General features: G+C 45.4%; 1 protein-coding gene across 1 annotated transcript in view; it reads left to right on the top strand.

Annotated features, from left to right (window-relative positions):
* XPNPEP3 (X-prolyl aminopeptidase 3) overlaps positions 1-19,019 on the top strand; it is a 227,886-nt gene that overhangs the window by 145,933 nt on the left and 62,934 nt on the right. Inside the window, exons 6-7 of the mRNA XM_082264767.1 lie at positions 1,305-1,418; positions 9,248-9,333. Coding sequence (XP_082120893.1) covers positions 1,305-1,418; positions 9,248-9,333 — 200 coding nt within the window. The remainder of the gene's footprint in view (positions 1-1,304; positions 1,419-9,247; positions 9,334-19,019) is intronic.

Raw genomic sequence — 19,019 nt, 5'->3', positions numbered from 1 at the left:
ATCTCTTTAGAGCTTCTGTAGAAAATGTTACAACTTGCAGAAAGAGTTTATGCCAGCAAAAGAATTCTAGACCTCAGAGTTGGAAAAAATCCTCCAAGTGAACCAAAAAAAAGAATAATTTTGTTTTTCCCAGGCTTCCAACTCCAAAGCCTGACCAAACCAACGGCCCCATTTTTTTTAAAGACTTAGGCCCAAAAACTTTTCAAAAAGTCCTGTTGAACATGAATGAAAGTAATAAGTTCAAAATTGCGAAGACATGTGTTAGCCTTTGTCAACACCTGGTTGGCAAGAATCTCAGATGGTAGTGTCCATAGGCAACAAAGAAAAGCTTCTTCCCCTACCTCTGCCTCGCTTCATGTTTTCCAGACCACCATGATGCTCTTGCAGATCACATAGTTACATAGTTAGTGAGGTTGAAAAAAGATATCAGTCCATCCAGTTCAACCTATGATGTGTGTGTGTGTGTGTGTGTGTGTGTGTGTGTGTGTGTGTGTGTGTGTGTGTGTGTTTGCTGTTAACCGTACATTGAATACCCCTGTATGTTGTGGTCTTTAAGGTGCCCATCTTATAGTTTTTTGAAACTATCGATGCTCCCTGCTGATACCACTGTTTGCGGAAGAGAATTCCACATCCTTACTGCTCTCACAGTGAAGAACCCCCTGCGTATTTTAAGGTTAAACCGCCTTTCCTCTAGTTTTAGTGAGTGGCCACGTGTCTTATTGTATTCCCTTTCTCTGAATAGTTTGTTCCTTATGCTAGGGTCGCCAGTACAGTATTTGAACATTGATATCATATCCCCCCTCAATCGTCTTCTCCAGAGAGAATAAGTTCAGTGCTTGTAGTCTTTCCTCATAGCTGATGTCCTCCATTCCCCTAATTATTTTTGTTGCCCTTCTCTGGACTCTTTCCAGTTCCAGCACATCCTTTGGATTAAGGAGTCATTGTCATTGTTCCAGCTGCAGAAATGCTTCAAAGTTTTTATTCCAACCTTTTCATTGTTCCACAACCAAAAGGGGACATTCACCCTGTCTTAGATCCAAATGTCTTAAATGTCTTCATTTGCATGAAATCCACCAAGCCTGTCATGTTTTCCAGTACACCGACAATTCCTTTGATTTCCCTTGTTGTCTTTCTATTTGGCATTTTTTTTTTTAACCAAAAACAGTCATTTATATAGTATCAGAACCTTATATTTTACAAGATGTGCCAATTCTGCATATGGCGGTATTAAATTCTGAGAGTTTACAGATCAAAACATCAACCTGATAAAATGTCAATATAAAACATATTTTGTTTCCAATTAGTTTGATTTTGAGTGTCGAGCCAGAGGAGCTGATATTCTTGCTTACCTGCCCGTTGTTGCTGGAGGGGACAGAGCAAACACGCTGCATTATGTGAAAAACAACCAGATAATCAAGGTCAGTGAAGTGTAGATAAAATGATATTTATTTATTTGCTAGTGCTGTTCTGTTGTTTTTATGTTATATCTTAATCTGAATGGAGGTTTGATGTTTTAATTTTAATGATTATTTACTTCCTGGTCTGGTTAATAAACATTTTCATTTGAAAATCTAAAAATAAAGGTCTGAAGAAGCATTTGTCTATTCCCAAAGCCTATGGTAGCTGTTCAAATGTCAAGCGCTCAGGACATTTGTTTACTGCTTGATTTTTTTTTTTTTATTCTGAAGTGCTTGATTTTTTCTGTAATCTGAATTGGACTTCCTCCTGCTAAAGATTTTTTTTTTCTTCAATTTAGTACCAAGCAGTATGAGTTTACACTTTTGTATTAAAGTGAAACCCCCGCCAAACTATTTTAGCTTAGGATTTGGGGGGGGGGGGGTGTTGGAACCACTGCTAGGTTTTTGTTTCTGTGTCTCCATTGTAGAAGGTTTTTTCTCACTTCCTGTGCTCAAGACCACATACAAAGGAAGGTGAAGCTTCCCAGTGGGGCGCAGGTAGCAGTAAAGAACCTTCCTTATTTAACAAATTATGTCTTTATGCCTGTAGTGACCACATAGGAGGTAAAGTGAACTCACAGATACAAATAAAAACCTGCCAAAGGTTCCAAACCTCCCTAAATAAAGATGGTATCCAAGGCTCAGTATAACAGCTCACTTCACTTTATAATTAATATACAGTGTCTCATAAAAGTGAGTACACCCCTCACATTGTTGTAAATATTTTATTATATCTTTTCATGTGACAACACTGAAGAAATGACACTTTGCTACAATGTAAAGTTCTGAGTGTACAGCTTTTATAACAGTGTAAATTTGCTGTCCCCTCAAAATAACTCAACACACAGCTATTAATGTCTAAACCGTTGGCAAAAAAAGTGAGTACACCCTTAAGTGAAAATGTCCAAATTGGGCCCCGAAGTGTCAATATTTTGTGTGGCCACCATTATTTTCCAGCACTGCCTTAAACCTTTGGGCATGGAGTTCACCAGAATCCTCTTCCATGATGACATCATGGAGCTGGTGGATGTTAGAGACCTTACGCTCCTCCACCTTCCGTTTGAGGATGCCACACAGATGCTCAAAAAGGTTTAGGTCTGGAGACATGCTTGGCCAGTCAATCACCCCTACCCTCTGCTTCTTTACCAAGGCAGTGGTCATCTTGGAAGTGTGTTTGGGATCATTATCATGTTGGAATACTGCCCTGTGGCCCAGTCTCCAAAGGGAGGGGATCATGCTCTGCTTCAGTATGTCACAGTACATGTTGGCATTCATAGTTCTCTCTATGAACTGTAACTCCCCAGTGCCAAGGGCACTCATGCAGCCCCAGACCATGACACACCCACCACCATGCTTGACTGTAGGCAAGACACACTTGTCTTTGTACTCCTCACCTGGTTGCCGCCACACACGCTTGACACCATCTGACCCAAATAAGTTTATCTTGGTCTCATCAGACCACAGGACATGGTTCCAGTAATCCATGTCCTTAGTCTGCTTGTCTTCAGCAAACTGTTTGGGGGCTTTCTTGTGCATTATCTTTAAAAGAGGCTTCCTTTTGGGATGACAGCCATGCAGACCAATTTGATGCCGTGTGTAGCACATGGTCTGAGCACTGACAGGCTGACCCCCCACCCCTTCAACCTCTGAAGCAATGCTGGCAGCATACGTCTATTTCCCAAAGACAACCTCTGGATATGACACTGAGCACATGCACTGAACTTCTGGTCAACCATGGCAAGTCCTGTTCTGAGTGGAACCTGTCCTGTTAGACTGCTGAATGGTCTTGGCCACTGTGCTGCAGCTCTGTTTCAGGGTCTTGTCAATCTTCTTTAAGAACAGGCCATCTTTATGTAGAGCAAAAATTATTTTTTTCAGATCCTGAGAGATTTCTTTGCCATGAGGTGCCATGTAAACTTCCAGTAACCAGTATGAGACAGTGTGAGCGATAACACCAAATTTAACACACCTGCTCCCCATTCACACCTGAGACCTTGTAACACTGACGAGTCACATGACATCAGGGAAGGATGGCTAATTGGGCCCAATTTTAACATTTTCACTTAGGGGTGTACTCACTTTTGTTACCAGCGGTTTAGACATAATTGGCTGTGTGTTGAGTTATTTTGAGGGGACAGCAAATTTACACTGTTATACATGCTGTACACTCACTACTCTACATTGTAGCAAAGTGCCATTTCTTCAGTGTTGTCACAAAGATATAATAAAATATTTACATAAATGTTAGGGTGTACTCGCTTTTATGAGATACTGTACATCCATGAGTCAGCAAGGAAATTAAATTCAGGTGAAAAAAACAATCCCGCAGCGCCTTCAACAGATCAGTGGGTGATCCAGCCAGTAACATTCAAAGGAAACAGACTAGAAGGGCGCAGGGATTAAAAAATTGTAGCGCTTTATTTATTAACAATAGTATCACTTAAAAACGAGGTAGACGAAGGTACAGAAAACCACAAGTTAATAATCACTAAAAAATATACAGTAGTATAAGCGACTTATGCTATAATAACGAGCAGAAATCACAGTACTCCTGCCAGTAGTAGCTGTGCAAGATACTGCGAATCTAAGAATTCATTTTTAAAGGAATGAGTATCAACTATAAAGAACTTTATAGAGCTCTAAAGGAAGTTATCCATGTCTTCTAGCACATATTATAGATAGGAAAGGATGTAGCACAGTGAAACTGAATAATAACCATATTCAAAAAAAAAAAAAAAAGAAAGATTGATTTGAACCAAGCAACAGGGATTAATCTACAATAAGTAGAACTAAATGGAATTCTGTGCCACTGTGTAGTTTGCTATAACATGTATGAGCTTGAGCATTTAGCTCAAAAAACAAATTAGAAGTATGTGGCAAAAAGGGATTAGATCCATGAAATATTATACTGGCAAGATAAAGAAAGACACTGAAGTCTTTTCTAGGGAAAAAAAATTGGATGACCAACATGGGACACATTGGCATAAGACAGAGGAGATAAAAGAATTATCTGGTCCATCAGTCCATGGAATCTTCAGCAGATGGAGAAGGAGAAATGAAGCGACCACATTTATGTGAATCACGACAATTTTGTTTCCCAGAGGATTTTGAGAAAGTGCGTGGTGAGCCAGAGGCAGATCTGCGTCAAGCATTTTCTGAGCCTTGCAAGTTCTGGTGTTCAGTTAGGTGAAGGTCTTGAAGGGTGTTTTGAAAATCTTCAGATGAATGACATTTGTATTTAGTACCTTGAAAAGTAAAACGCACCGAAAAAGGAAAACCCCACTGGTAGGGGATATGTTTTTGCTGCAATATTTGTAATAATGGTTTAAGAGCTCTTCTTTTATTTATGGTGATAGGAGACAGATCCGCGAAGATTTGGTATTCGTGACCCTGAAAATTTAAGGATCCTTTTTCTTTAGCAGTTGATAAGAGCTGTTCCTTTGTACGGTAATAATGGAATTTAATGATGATGTCTCTGGGTGGACCCTCTGATTTTTTAGGAGATAAGGCGCGATGGACTCTTTCCATTTCCAGGCGTTCGACTGCAATAGCAGGTTGTAATTCCTGAAACAAGGCTAACGTTGTCGCTTGTAAGTCAGTTATGAATTCAGGAATGCCTCTTATGCGCAAATTGGAGCGTCTTGCCCTGTTTTCAAAATCTTCTAGACGAGACTGAAGTACTAAGTTTTCCTCTTTAAGATTCTCAATTTCTGTATTTTGGTCCTGTGTAAAATTCTCAATATCCTCTATCCTTGTTTCAAGATTAGCTATGCGTGTGCCCAGCTCCCTTATCTCTTTAGTCAGGCTATTAGTAATATGGTCAGAAGTCTGTTTAAGTGTCTTTTGAAACATATGTTCAATATGTGATAATATATTGGGAGAGACTGACTCAATGTCATTTTCATCCTGTGAAACAGAGGTACTGCGGACTGTTTCAGTTTGATATGTGAGGAGAGGAGGGAATAGTTTCACTGCTGTGTCACCGTTGTGAGGTGATTCTGAGGCGGCTGAGGGAGCCGACGCCATTTTAATTGAGGCTCTGGACAGCAATTCCTTGCCACTTTTGGACTTAAATTTAGTCCGAGACCTGCTGAAAACCATACCTTTATGTACAGCACAGTTTCCTGTACTAATGCTGTAAAAACTATATATTCGGCAGGCAGCCGCTGCTGTATGTGGTTTTCTGTCCCCTAGGAGTGGAGCATCAGCCAGACATGTCTGCGCTTGAGGACTCCGCCTACTTCCTCCGCCACTGATTTCTTTTTTCAGATCAACCAAAATCTGCTCAAAAATTTGCTCTCCAGCCTTTGGCCTCATCCTATACACAGCCCAAGCAAAAGTCTTTCTTCAATAAGACAGCTCTCATGCTTGGGCCTTAAGGTTAAAGAGACATCACTATGGGAGTTTCTCCTTGATTACTCTGAGCCTCATAAAGGTCTCTATCCAGGCTGCTCGTTTTGCCCAGTTCCATTTAACGCACCTCCAACATAACATCTTGTTGGCATGGAACAAACGCACTCCCTTTCTTAACCAATCTTATGCCTCTATCCAGCCAAGCTAGGAACTCCTGAGCTTGGTGGGTTTCCGACCCAGCATTGACAATGGAGAAGTCATTTCTAACATATAAAACAATGAATATTCCAATATACAGAAACACATGTAGTGCATCAAACAAACTCCCAGAATGAACTGAAGAATTGTAGTAAAAGTGTAAAGTGATATAACTGTAGAAAAGTCCTCTTAGTGACAGTCCTCCAATTCGCACATATGTATGAGTCGGCCACCACACCTCGTGAAGGGGAAAGGTGATAACCCCCTGAGGGGTAAACACTTACCAGATGCCTGGTAAACAACAGCGTTAAAATCAATTTCATAGCCAGCTTTATGCGGGGGGTGTTCCTCAATGGCCGTAAACAATACAGGGATCCATATAATAAGAGAACAAAGGGACCATAGTGTAAAACCATAAACACTGGGTACTTTATTAAAACATGTGAAGTAGCATATGCACGCATGAATAAATAAACTCATCCATAATTCGGGTGATCAATCCGGGCAGCGGAGGACCAAGATACCGTTCCAATTAGGCATAGCTTTCTGTGTCTCACAGCGTGCCAATGGGAGGTGATAACAATGAATTTTAGCCTCTCGGTTCCAATCTTTCACACTTCAGAAAACATGGTCATCCAAGGAAACCAAACTCCCCATCAAATGGCTCTGCACCACTGGATGCTTCTGCACACTTCAGTTGATCAGGGTGCAATCAGACCATGCTATGGCTATGGCCTACATCAATCACCAGGGGGTTCCAGGTTTCAGGGAACCTTGAGGGAAGCAAGTCTGATCATCTCATGGACAGAGAAGTTCTATCTAACGATTTGTGCTATTCAAATTCCCAGAGTGCACGACTGGAAGGCTGATTTCCTCAAACTTCACCACCTGGACCAAGGGGAATGAGCCCTTTACCACAACATCTTCAACCTGATATGTCAGCGATGGGGGCTCCAGACAAGTTACCTCTATTTGTGGCCAGGACCAGGGATCCTCTAGCACTGGAATTGGTTGCTCTGATAATTCCCTGGACTTAGTTCAGGCTTATTTGCCTTTATTCCAGAGAAAATTCTGCTTCAACTGCTCCACAAAAAAAGCAAGAGAAGAAACCAGTGATTCTCATTGCACCAAACTGGTACACAGACATACTCAGGCTTCTAGGAGACACATCCCTGGCCTCTTTCAAACAGGCCAGAACTGCAGTCCCAGAACTCTCTATTGCATCCTGCATGGCCATTGAAGCCCAGGTCTTAAAGGACAGAGAAGTCTCTGAGTCTATCATTCCTACTTTGCTGAAAGCAAGAAAAGTCACTTATCTATCTTCCATATATTTAAGTCCCCCTTTGCCTGGTGTAAACAGGGGTGCCTTAGTATCAGAGATTAGTCTGTGCCTTGCATTCTGGCCTTTCTATAATAAGGACTTGAACAGAATTTGGCCAGTCTGTATATGCAGTAAAGCATGCTTGTTGTATTAACTGTGGAACCTAAGGGGCTAATCCTCTGCATTGTGTACAAAAGCTGTTTGATCCTGTCTTCTCTAATGTGGACATTGAAAGGGTTAATGCACATATATCTTAATCTGTAAAATTCTTTCTTATGTAATTTCTGGATAAACTAGGAATAGAACCTCATATGTTGAAGTTTATGCTCTGATGTACCAGTAGTGACCCCTTTAATGGCTGAATTTCTTCTCATCTCATACTGTATAAGAATGTTTAAAAAAAAACAGTGACCTTCCTCACAATGATTGTAGTTGACCGCAAACCATTCATTTTAACACTGGCAGAGGGGCAGAAGTACAGTCTTAAAGCGGTATTAAACCCAAAAGCAAACATTTATTATATTGCAGCTTACTAGTTCTTAGATGTGATGGCTGCCTTTTTTTTTTTTTTTTTATAGGCTTTCTTTCTTTTACATTCACCTGGTGATCCTTTCAGTAAGTCTGTTTTTTTTTTTCCAACAGAACAAGCTGTCCTGCAGATGTAGCAGTTACAGGGTTGAGACAAACCATTTACTACTGGCAGTAACAGGGTTGAGACAAACCATTTACTGCTGGCAAGGGTGCTTACAATGCAGTCAGTTTTTATTTATGTAAAACCTTTACCCCCCTCCCAAAAAAAAAAAAGAAAAATGTTTGCTGTAACTGCTTATAAAATATTAGCTGGAGGTCAGTTTCAGTTTGTTAGTGTGTCTAGCCACACACAGCCCCCTGCCCCAAAGAACCCCCTCAGGGCATGTGGCCTGGAATGGTTCAGGAGGGGGAAGGGGCGCTGGGCTGCATGCTGGGATAAGGGTCAATTATGGATTTTGGGGGGGACCCCACAGCATTTTTTTTTCTTTTTAATTTTGGCGTGGGGTTCCCTTTAAAATCCATACCAGACCCAAAGGGCCTGGTATGGATTGGGGGGACCCCACACCATTTTTTGCTGATTTTTTTATTTTATTGCCGGCAATGCTTGTTTTTACATTCAGCTGTCAGCGGGGAAGCTCGCTGACAGCTGATGACTCATTGGTTGTTAAAGACGCCGTGGTCGGCATCCCGGCCTGCTCCCTAACAACCATTTCATGTAGGCATTTGTGGTGTGGTTTAAACAAGTCAAAAGTGCTTGTCAACCGCGCCACAAACGTGCATAGGGCATTTGGGGGAGCGTTTTTAATGCTCATTAAACAATTATCAACTGCAACTATTAACGTACATTAACACTATAGGTGCCTTTGATAAGCATCAGTATTTTGAGCAAGTGTGAACGAGCCCTTACTCGAAGCCCAATTCCAGCCAAAATATGTTTTCCTATAGATAGAAATAAAAAAAAGTAAATACTTCTGTCAAGAGCAATAGACATTAAAACAGAACTACACAGGCTGAAAAGTTGACATAACAATCCTTCTCGAATTTCCTGAAAGGGTGTTTCACATGCCATAGTGAAAATCTGAAAGGGTTATTGATACTGTTCTCTTTCCAAAAATCCAAAATGTATTTTAACTGAAGTTGGACTGTAAGTTATTTGATTGTGCAGTTTGCCTTCTGGCTGTATCTTATATGTGAGAGCTTTCGTGAATGCTCCAAGACTGTATACAACCCTAAAGATAGTGCTTCTAAGGTGAGTCCAATACATTTAAAACTCCCTGATGAAAAATGTGGAAATATCGCAAATAACATATGATGAATAATATTTAAAGATTGTAGTAAAAATACTTTGCAAATATTTTTAAAGAAATCTATGTTTTTGTTTCTTTAGGATGGAGAAATGGTTCTGTTGGATGGTGGATGTGAAGCATCAGGTTATGTCAGTGATGTCACACGTACATGGCCTGTAAACGGCAGGTAGGACCTCTGTAATATTGACATGCAGTTATAGAAATAAGAAGTGCAAGTATCAGCATTATGTGGTGGTAAAACAGTTCTGCACTTTATATATTGGAAGTTTTCATATTGTTGTAAACTTTTCACCAGAACATCTTTTTAGGAATATACAAGAGTAGGGCTGACAAAATCAATAATAATCGATAATTACAATCATTGTCAACGATTGTCATTATCGATTAGTTGATCCTCCGATTAGTTGCGCTGCATTGTGGACTTTAGCTGCCTTTCTCCTCTGTGAAGCCGTCGGCTGCACTTGCTGTCTCTCACTGCTCGGCACTTCCGTGACCTCCCCCCTCCCTCCTCCTCCTTTCCTCTCTGCCTTTCCTCTCCGCCTTCTTCCTGACGTCAGTGAGGAAGTCAGTGAGTCAGATCGAGGGAGAGAACTCAGAAGCAGCAGCACGTGAGTGCCGAGATTACAGTGCTACAGTCACAGTGTCCTGTCCATGCAATGCAGCCCGCCAAACAATAAAAAGCTTATCCAGATAAGAGTTAATATTCCTTATAAAGTGCAATATTCTAATAGAAAAATAAGTGATTAAAAACGTTCATATAGCACATATAGGGGGTCTTTCTATGCTCCCTATTTCATATCTCTGGCTGACAGGGATGTTTTTATTCACTTATTTTTCTATTATAATATTGCACCTTATAAGGAATATTAACTCTTTTATCTAGATGAGCGTTTATTATATTTACAGTATATAGGAGCTTAATTTAAAAAAAAAAAAAAAAAGTTTTGGTATAAACAGTGATGTGTAATATTAATTGTAAAGTTTACGTTTTTGTTTCTGCAGTTTGTGTGTGAGTGCCGGTTCACACTTGTGCGATACGGGAACGCTGCGAATATGCAGCGTGTTACCGCATCGCATCCGCACATCTGGCAGTTCACACTGCCATATGCGATACGCAGGGGGTGTCAATTAAATGTTAACGACACCCCCAGTTGGGATCGCATATCGCAGTGCAATCTGTAAGTTCGCACAGAATCGGAACGCAAAAGTGTGAACCACTGTGCAATCCGATTCTGATGCGGCTCAAAAAAAGCCTCATGAGCGAGTTTCCTGCGGATGCGCTGCGAATTCAGCCATACAAAGTGTATGGCTGAACTCGCATCCGCACATGAGATCGCATGTAATTTAGGAGCAGTGCGCTCCGAATTACATGCGATCTCGCAAACCGCACAAGTGTGAATCGGCACTAATACTCTGTTTGCTCATTATTATTTTAAATAAATGAAAAAAAAGGCATATTGAGTTTTTTTATGATTTTATCCGATTAATCGATTAATCGAAAGAATAATCGGCAACTAATCGATTATTAAAATAATCGTTAGTTGCAGACCTATACAAGAGCAACTATTTATACTAAGAAATACATGTTTAAGTAAAAATGTTTGCAAAATAGAATGAAAATGGTTTATTTATACTATTGTGTATGTTTTTATATTTAAGCTTTGGACTTTAAGTGGTTCTAAAGGCAGAAGGTTATTTTACCGTAATGCATTCTATGCATTAAGATGATAAACCTTCTGTGTGCAGCAGTGCCCCCAGCACCCCCTAATACTTACCCGAGCCCCATCTTAATTCAGCGATGTGCATGAGAGCGTCCACTCGTTGGCTGAGACAGCAGCGAGCGCCATTGGCTCCCGCTTCTGTCAATCACAGCCAGTGAGCCAATGACGAGTGAGAGGGGCGGGGCCGAGCCACAGCTCTGTGTGTGAATGGACACATAGAGCAGGGGCTCGGGAGCCTCCAGAGCAAGCTGCTTGCTCTAGAGGCACTCAGCAGGAAGGAGGAGTGCTGATCAGGGCTGCCCTGTGAAAAGCCACTGCACTGAGCAGGTACGTATGACAGGTTTGTTATTTTTTTTTTTTAAAAGACAACATGCCTTTAAGGCCCCGTTCACATAGGGGCGACGCTACTTCGCACCGCGACCTCAGAGGTCGCGGTGCGAGCAGCGCGCCGCGACCTCGGAGCGGCCGCCACGGACTTCATAACATTGAAGTCTATGGCGGTCGCCTCCTGGTCGCCCCAAAGAAGCTCCGGACCCTTTTTCTAAGTCGGAGCGACTTGTGTCGCTCCTATTAGAACGGGTCCGCAGCTTCCCTATGGGAGGCGACCTACTGCGACCTGTGAGGCGACCAGGTCGCCTCACAGGTCGCCTTAGTGTGAAAGGGGGCTAATATCACTTTTAGTGTGAATATTTTCAAAGAGAGTTCCTTGTTTACTAACTTGATCATTACTACAGCTACTAAAACTGCATAAAAAACGGAATCAAAATAATTGCTGAGCGTTTTTAGCAGCAATGATATGAAGTTTTTTTTTTTTTTTAATCTATATCTGAAATGTGGACCCTATGGCTAAGCTCCAGTGGGCAGGGGCAAAAAGCATCAGGGTGTATGGTGTGGTGGATACATGTAGGCTGAGACCACTTCTCATTGTTTATTCACCTGGGCTGGTCAGGAGTAGTGGTGATCCTTTCTGCTTTAGGGCCCTTTCATACACGGAGTCCATCAGGCGGACTCCGTTTTTCTCAGCGGGGGATCGATCCGCCGAAACCCCGCTGAGCAGGAAGATGACAGCTGTGTCTCCGCGCTGTGTGCGGAGACACAGCTGTCAGGTCCCCATGCATCTCTATGAGGGAATCGGATGGGAATCGTCTGTCCGTTCTCATCCGATACCAATGGAAAATAGGGTTTCCAGCCATCCAGATTTGATGGATCGGATGTCAGCGGACATGTCTCTGCTGACATCCGATGCCCCATAGAGATGCATGGGATGACCGTTCAGATCCGACACAAAAACTGACAGGCGGATCTGAATGGTCCGCCTGTGTGAAAGGGGCCTTACACTTTTGACTGTGGAAGAATCGTGTCTTTCTTAGCCAGATTGTTTTTCTCCTGGAGTTCACTAGGAGATACAGAAGAGCACTGGGTATGTGCTCTGCCATGTTGAGGTTGTTCCTTATGCAAATGAAAGGAAAAAAAACTGTGAGTGTATAGCCCAGCAATCCTATTGTTTTCAAACTAAGTATATGCGAACCAACAATTATCACAACAAATATTTAGTGGCAATCACCGCAATTAACAATATCTCAACATATGTGAACCTCAAACACTATATAATTCAGGTAAGTAGCTGTCTGCTGAAAACTGGTCACAGGAGTGCAGAACGATCACGGGGGAAGGTAAGTATAGCCAAACAAGCTTTGACTGTACTTCTCCCTTAAAGCTGATTAATTACTACACACATGTCACGGAACCATGAACCAGACGTACAACAACAGATAAGTGAAAATAAGACAGCTTTATTGAAAAACAAGCAAAAAGCAAAAGTCCAAACGGATGGCGAAACCGATGCAGAGTCTTTGCGAAGCCAGGGGTCAGGAACCAGCAGGGTAGTCAGACGAAGCCAGGATCAGGAACCAACAGGGTAGTCAGACGAAGCCAGGATCAGGAACCAACAGGGTAGTCAGACGAAGCCAGGAACAGGAACCAGAAGTAGCAGCAGTCTTAGTAGCATGTGAACACAGGAGGACCAAGCAGGGAACTGAAGCCACAGACCTCCTATATATATGAGCTAGGCATCCAGCTCCTCCCAGTGGGAAGGAGGAGCCGCAGGGTGGGAGGCTACAAGAAACCCAGAAACCAAGATGGCCGCCAGCACATGTCAAACGAAGGAGAACAGCAAGAAGGTAAGACCATGACAGTACCTCCCCCTCAAGGGCCCCTCCTCCGTGGAGTAAAGAACGGTTTCTGAGGGAAGCGTGCGTGGAAGGCTCGGAGCAAGGCAGGAGCATGGACATCTGCGGAGGGAACCCAGGAACGCTCCTCTGGACCATAACCACGCCAATGAACCAAAAACTGCACCCGACCGCGGGCCAGGCGTGAGTCCAGGATATTGCTCACCTCATACTCCTCACGATTGCCCACTCGGACCGGACGAGGCCGAGGAACCGAGGAAGTGAAACGATTACACACCAGAGGCTTCAACAGGGAGACATGAAACACGTTGGAGATCCGCATGCCAGGAGGAAGCGCAAGGGCATAGGCTACCGGGTTTACCCTGCGAAGCACTCGGAAGGGACCAACAAAGCGAGGCGCCAGCTTGGGAGTGGGCACTCGAAGGTTGAGGTTGCGGGTGGACAACCATACACGGTCTCCGGCCTGGTAGGAAGGAGCAGGCGCTCGTCTGCGATCAGCCTGGAGTCTCTGGCGCTGCGCAGAGACCTCAAGGGACTTCTGGATCTGTACCCAAGAAGCACGTAGGACGGAAAGGTGATCCTCCACAGCCGGAATATCCTGGGGAGAGAATACCTCCGGTAACACGGCAGGTTGAAACCCATAGTTGGCCATGAAGGGAGACGTCCCAGAGGAAGAGTTCACCGCCATGTTCCTAGGAAAACTCAGCCCAAGGCAGGAGGTCAACCCAATTGTCCTGGTGATCGGAGACATAGCAACGAAGGAATTGCTCCAAGGCCTGATTGGATCGTTCTGCGGCCCCATTGGACTGAGGGTGGTAGGCCGAGGAGAAGGAGAGATGAATCCCCAACTGGGAGCAAAAGGCGCGCCAGAACCTGGACACAAACTGACTCCCCCGATCCGACACAATCTCCTTGGGCAAACCGTGCAACCGGAAGACCTCCCTGGCAAAAATCGTGGCCAACTCCTGTGCAGAGGGTAACTTCTTGAGAGGAACACAGTGACACATTTTGGAAAACCGATCCACAATCATGAGAATGACCGTATGGCCTCGGGATGCAGGGAGGTCCACAATGAAGTCCATCCCCAGGTGTGACCATGGGCGCTCCCCGGTGGCTAAGGGTTGCAGAAGGCCCAACGGAAGGTGCCGAGGGGACTTACTCTGGGCACAAACGGAGCATGCCGCTACATATGCGGCGATGTCGGAACGTAGGGAAGGCCACCAGAACAGACGTGAAACAGCCCAGGACAGCTGATTCTTTCCAGGATGCCCCGCGGTCTTGGAGTTATGGTAGGTTCGCAACAACCGAGTGCGCAACTCCTCAGGCACAAAACATCTGCCGTTGGGTCTCCCAGAGGGAGCACAGATTGAGCCGCCAAAATCTGCTCACCCAGGGGAGAGGTCAGGCTGGTGCGAATGGCAGCCAGGATCTGATTCGGAGGTATGACCGAAGTCGGAATCGACTCCTCCCTGGACAGGTCGGAGTACTGCCGTGATAAGGCATCAGCCCTGATGTTCTTGGAACCGGGTAGGTAGGAGACCACGTAATTAAAACGTGACAAGAACAGAGCCCATCTGGCCTGACGTGGTGTCAATCTCTTGGCCTCAGAGAGGTAGGTCAGATTCTTGTGGTCCGTCAGGATGAGGACCGGAACCACCGAACCCTCGAGCAAGTGCCTCCATTCTTTAAGAGCCTGCACGATGGCCAATAACTCCCTGTCACCAATCTGGTAGTTGCACTCAGCGGAAGACAGTTTCCGGGAGTAAAACCCACAAGGAAGCAGAGGACCCTCTGGTGTTCTACGCTGAGACAGAAGGGCGCCTACTCCCGTCTCAGACGCGTCCACCTCGAGGACAAAGGGCAACCCAGGGTTGGGATGCGACAGAATCGGAGCCGACACAAAGGCGGACTTTAGAGCCTCAAAAGCTCGGATGGCCTCGGGCGGCCAGACCTGGGAATTACTGCCCTTCCTGGTCAGATCCGTGAGAGGCTTGGCTAGCATGGAAAAGTCCCTGATGAACTTCCGATAATAATTGGCGAAGCCCAAAAAGCGCTGCAGGGAGCGAAGACCACTGGGCTGGGGCCACTGTAAGACAGCCGAAACCTTCTCAGGATCCATGGAGAACCCCTCAGCGGAAATGATGTAACCTAAGAAGGTTACCTGGGATCGGTGAAATTCGCATTTCTCAAGCTTACCGAACAGCTTGTTCTCGTAACCGTTGCAACACTCGTTTGACATCCAGAATGTGGGTCTCCATGGACTCAGAATATACCAAGATGTCATCCAGGTAGACAACCACACACTGCTGCAACAGGTCACGGAAAACATCGTTGATGAATTCCTGAAAGACTGCGGGCGCATTGCACAGCCCAAAGGGCATAACCAAGGATTCATAATGACCGGTCCTGGTGTTAAACGCGGTCTTCCACTCATCGCCCGCCTTGATCCTTACGAGGTTATATGCCGCCCTCAGGTCGAGTTTGGTAAAGACCGTGGCACCTTTAAGGCGATCGAACAGCTCGGAAATCAAGGGTATCGGGTAAGCGTTCTTGATCGTGATGCGATTGAGACCCCTGTAATCGATGCAAGGCCTCAACTCACCGCCCTTCTTTTTCACAAAGAAAAATCCAGCCCCTGCCGGGGACGAGGATTTGCGAATGTGTCCACGTGAAAGCGCCTCCCTCACGTACTCCTCCATGGCCTCATTCTCCGCTACCGACAGTGGATAGACTTTGCCACGAGGAGGAACGGCACCAGATTGTAACTCGATGGCACAATCGTATGGGCGGTGCGGAGGTAGGGCAACCGCGCGCACCTTATCGAATACATCCCGGTACTCCTCGTATTCAGGGGGCAACAGAGAGTCCGAGGAAGTACACAGCAACTTGACAGGCCCATGGATGCAACTAGTCCCACACTGCGGTGACCACGAGAGGATCTCGGCCGATCTCCAATCGAAAATCGGATTATGCTTCTGGAGCCAGGGGTACCCCAAGACCACCGAGTAGTGTGGAGACGAAATAACCTGGAAGCAGACCGACTCTCTGTGAACGGCACCAATGGCTAACCCCACTGGAAGGGTCTCATGAGTCACGTGTGGCGGCAGAAGGGGTCTGCCGTCTATCGCCTCAAGAGCCAGAGGAGAACCTCGAGCCTGCAGAGGAATGGAATTGGCGGCAGCGAACACACTATCAATGAACAAACCACCAGCACCAGAGTCCACCAACGCCTGGGTCGTCACCGAGCCCCCGACCCAGGAAAGGACAACAGTGATCAGTGGTTTGTCAACACGGGAAACCGGGGACGAGGAGACTCCACCCAAGATCTGCCCCCGACAGGATCTCAGGTGCGAGCGTTTCCCTGGACGGTTCGGACATGCCAACCGAAAATGCCCACCGAGACCACAGTACATGCACCGGCCCTCGCGTCTCCGGAGTACCCTCTCCCCCTCGGACAGGCGAGCAAACCCCAGCTGCATGGGTTCACCCCCAGACAAGTCATCCCCAGGAGGCGTGGGAGGAGAGGGAGGCACGGGTGGGACAACAAAGGTAGGCGCCAATCTGTTAGGAGGCCTCCGCAGACTCTCCTTAAAGGAAGGTCTCTCCCTGAGTCTGGTGTCAATCAAAATCAGGAAAGAAATAAGAGACTCGAGCTCCACTGGTAGGTCCTTAGCTGCAACCTCATCCTTCAAGGCATCCGAGAGACCATGAGAGAAAGCAGCGACCAGAGCCTCATTATTCCAGCCCACCTCTGCTGCCAGGGTACGAAACTCAATGGCGTATTCAGCTACGGATCGTGAACCCTGTCTGATGGACATAAGGAGCTTCGCAGCAGAGGCAGCACGAGCCGGCACATCAAATACCTTCCGAAGAGAAGCAACAAAACCGGAAAACTCGGCAACCACCGGATTGTTGTTCTCCCATAAAGGGCTGGCCCAGGCCAAGGCCTTGTCCGAGAGCAGCGAGATTAAGAAGCCCACCTTTGATCTCTCAGTAGGAAAGGCATCTGGCAGCAACTCGAAATAAATGCCCACCTGGTTAAGGAAACCTCGGCACTGAGTTGGCTCTCCCCCAAAGCGCTGTGGAAGGGGGGCAGAACCGGACATACCCCGAAACACCGCGGGCGCAACAACAGGTGTCGGGGTAGACTCTGGCGCAACAACCGGAGCGGCAACCGACCCATCGGCAACGGGAGCGAAATGAACCGTGCGTTCAAGCAGGGTTTGCAACGCCACGGCGAACTGACCCAACAGGTGATCCTGCTGATCAAGTCTGGCAACCAGCGTGGGTAGTGAGGATGGCCCTGTACCGTCAGAATTCGTGGCCTGTGGTACCGTGCGTTCAAGCAGGGTTTGCAACGCCACGGCGAACCGACCCAACAGGTGATCCTGCTGATCAAGTCTGGCAACCAGCGTGGGTAGCGAGAATGGCCCTGTACCGTCAGAATTCATGGCTTGGTCCTAATGTCACGGAACCATGAACCAGACGTACAACGACAGATAAGTGAAAATAAGACAGCTTTATTGAAAAACAAGCAAAAAGCAAAAGTCCAAACGGATGGCGAAACCGATGCAGAGTCTTTGCGAAGCCAGGGGTCAGGAACCAGCAGGGTAGTCAGACGAAGCCAGGATCAGGAACCAACAGGGTAGTCAGACGAAGCCAGGATCAGGAACCAACAGGGTAGTCAGACGAAGCCAGGAACAGGAACCAGAAGTAGCAGCAGTCTTAGTAGCATGTGAACACAGGAGGACCAAGCAGGGAACTGAAGCCACAGACCTCCTATATATATGAGCTAGGCATCCAGCTCCTCCCAGTGGGAAGGAGGAGCCGCAGGGTGGGAGGCTACAAGAAACCCAGAAACCAAGATGGCCGCCAGCACATGTCAAACGAAGGAGAACAGCAAGAAGGTAAGACCATGACAACACAGCTGCACCAGATTCTGTAGGCACCAGTCTTAGTAAATCTCCCCCTTAGTGTCCATAGAAGGTAGAATATTTCTCTCTAGCTCTGCTAAATCAAAACTCTGAGACTGAAATGGCTTCACTTTCCTGCAGGATTATGTATCAACAGCTGTTTGTTTTCCAATACCAGAACACTAGTTTCAGAGATTAACTTCAGCAGCTGCTCTACTCCTCAGTGTGACACTAGACCATGATATCTAGAGATTTACTATAGTGACCAGTGTAGCTCAGTGTTATACTGGGCATGTAAATTTGAAGATTGACTAGTTAGAGGGGGGGAGGGTGGGGGGGTACCAATTATTTAACCCTAACTACCTTTTATTGTTGCTAATGAACCCTGTAAGAGGGTAGATGAGCTGTCTCCTCCCCCTCTGTTATAATTTTTTTGTTTGCAACACCATTTTCCCAACCAAGGTAATTCTGATTTGAGGCACAGAGGAATCGTTGTTCCTTAGTTTGTTTCCTGAGGGACATGTTTTTTAGTTAAATATATTTTTATTGAAAAGATATTACAAAATATGATGTAAATGCAATATATCCATAGAGACATGATCATGCTCGTCTTCATTTTACACAGTTGAGACTGGTAGTATTTCCTCTAAAAAAAGAAAAAAGTACTGAGTGGAGATGGTGGTAGAGCATTCTTTGTAGCTTGAATGTGATCATGCAGGCTGCTTCATTTCACTTCTGCTCCACTCCACTCCAATTTTTACTGAATTTGGGGGCAAAGAGGATCCTAGCAATCCTATCTCCTTTATATGTTTTTTTCTTGGAAAACCTAGCATCCCATTCTCAGGGACAAAGAGGTATTACTTTAACCTGGTTACCCTCTGCAAGGGCTTAGGTTTGGAGCTTGAAGACCGTTTTATTTCTGGGATCTTTTAAAAGGTCCCACTTGCTTTTTCTTCGCAGACTGCTTCTTGAATTCTGCAACTTGAGTTGCCTTTCCTTGGTCCCCAAAGACTGCAGCCATGGCACATA

The sequence above is a fragment of the Pelophylax lessonae genome, assembly GCF_965119305.1.
Source record: "Pelophylax lessonae genome assembly, chromosome: 8".
NCBI classification, from domain to species: Eukaryota; Metazoa; Chordata; class Amphibia; order Anura; family Ranidae; genus Pelophylax; species Pelophylax lessonae.
The sequence above is the reverse complement of the archived record's forward strand: the minus strand, read 5'-3'. Positions and strand labels throughout refer to the sequence as shown.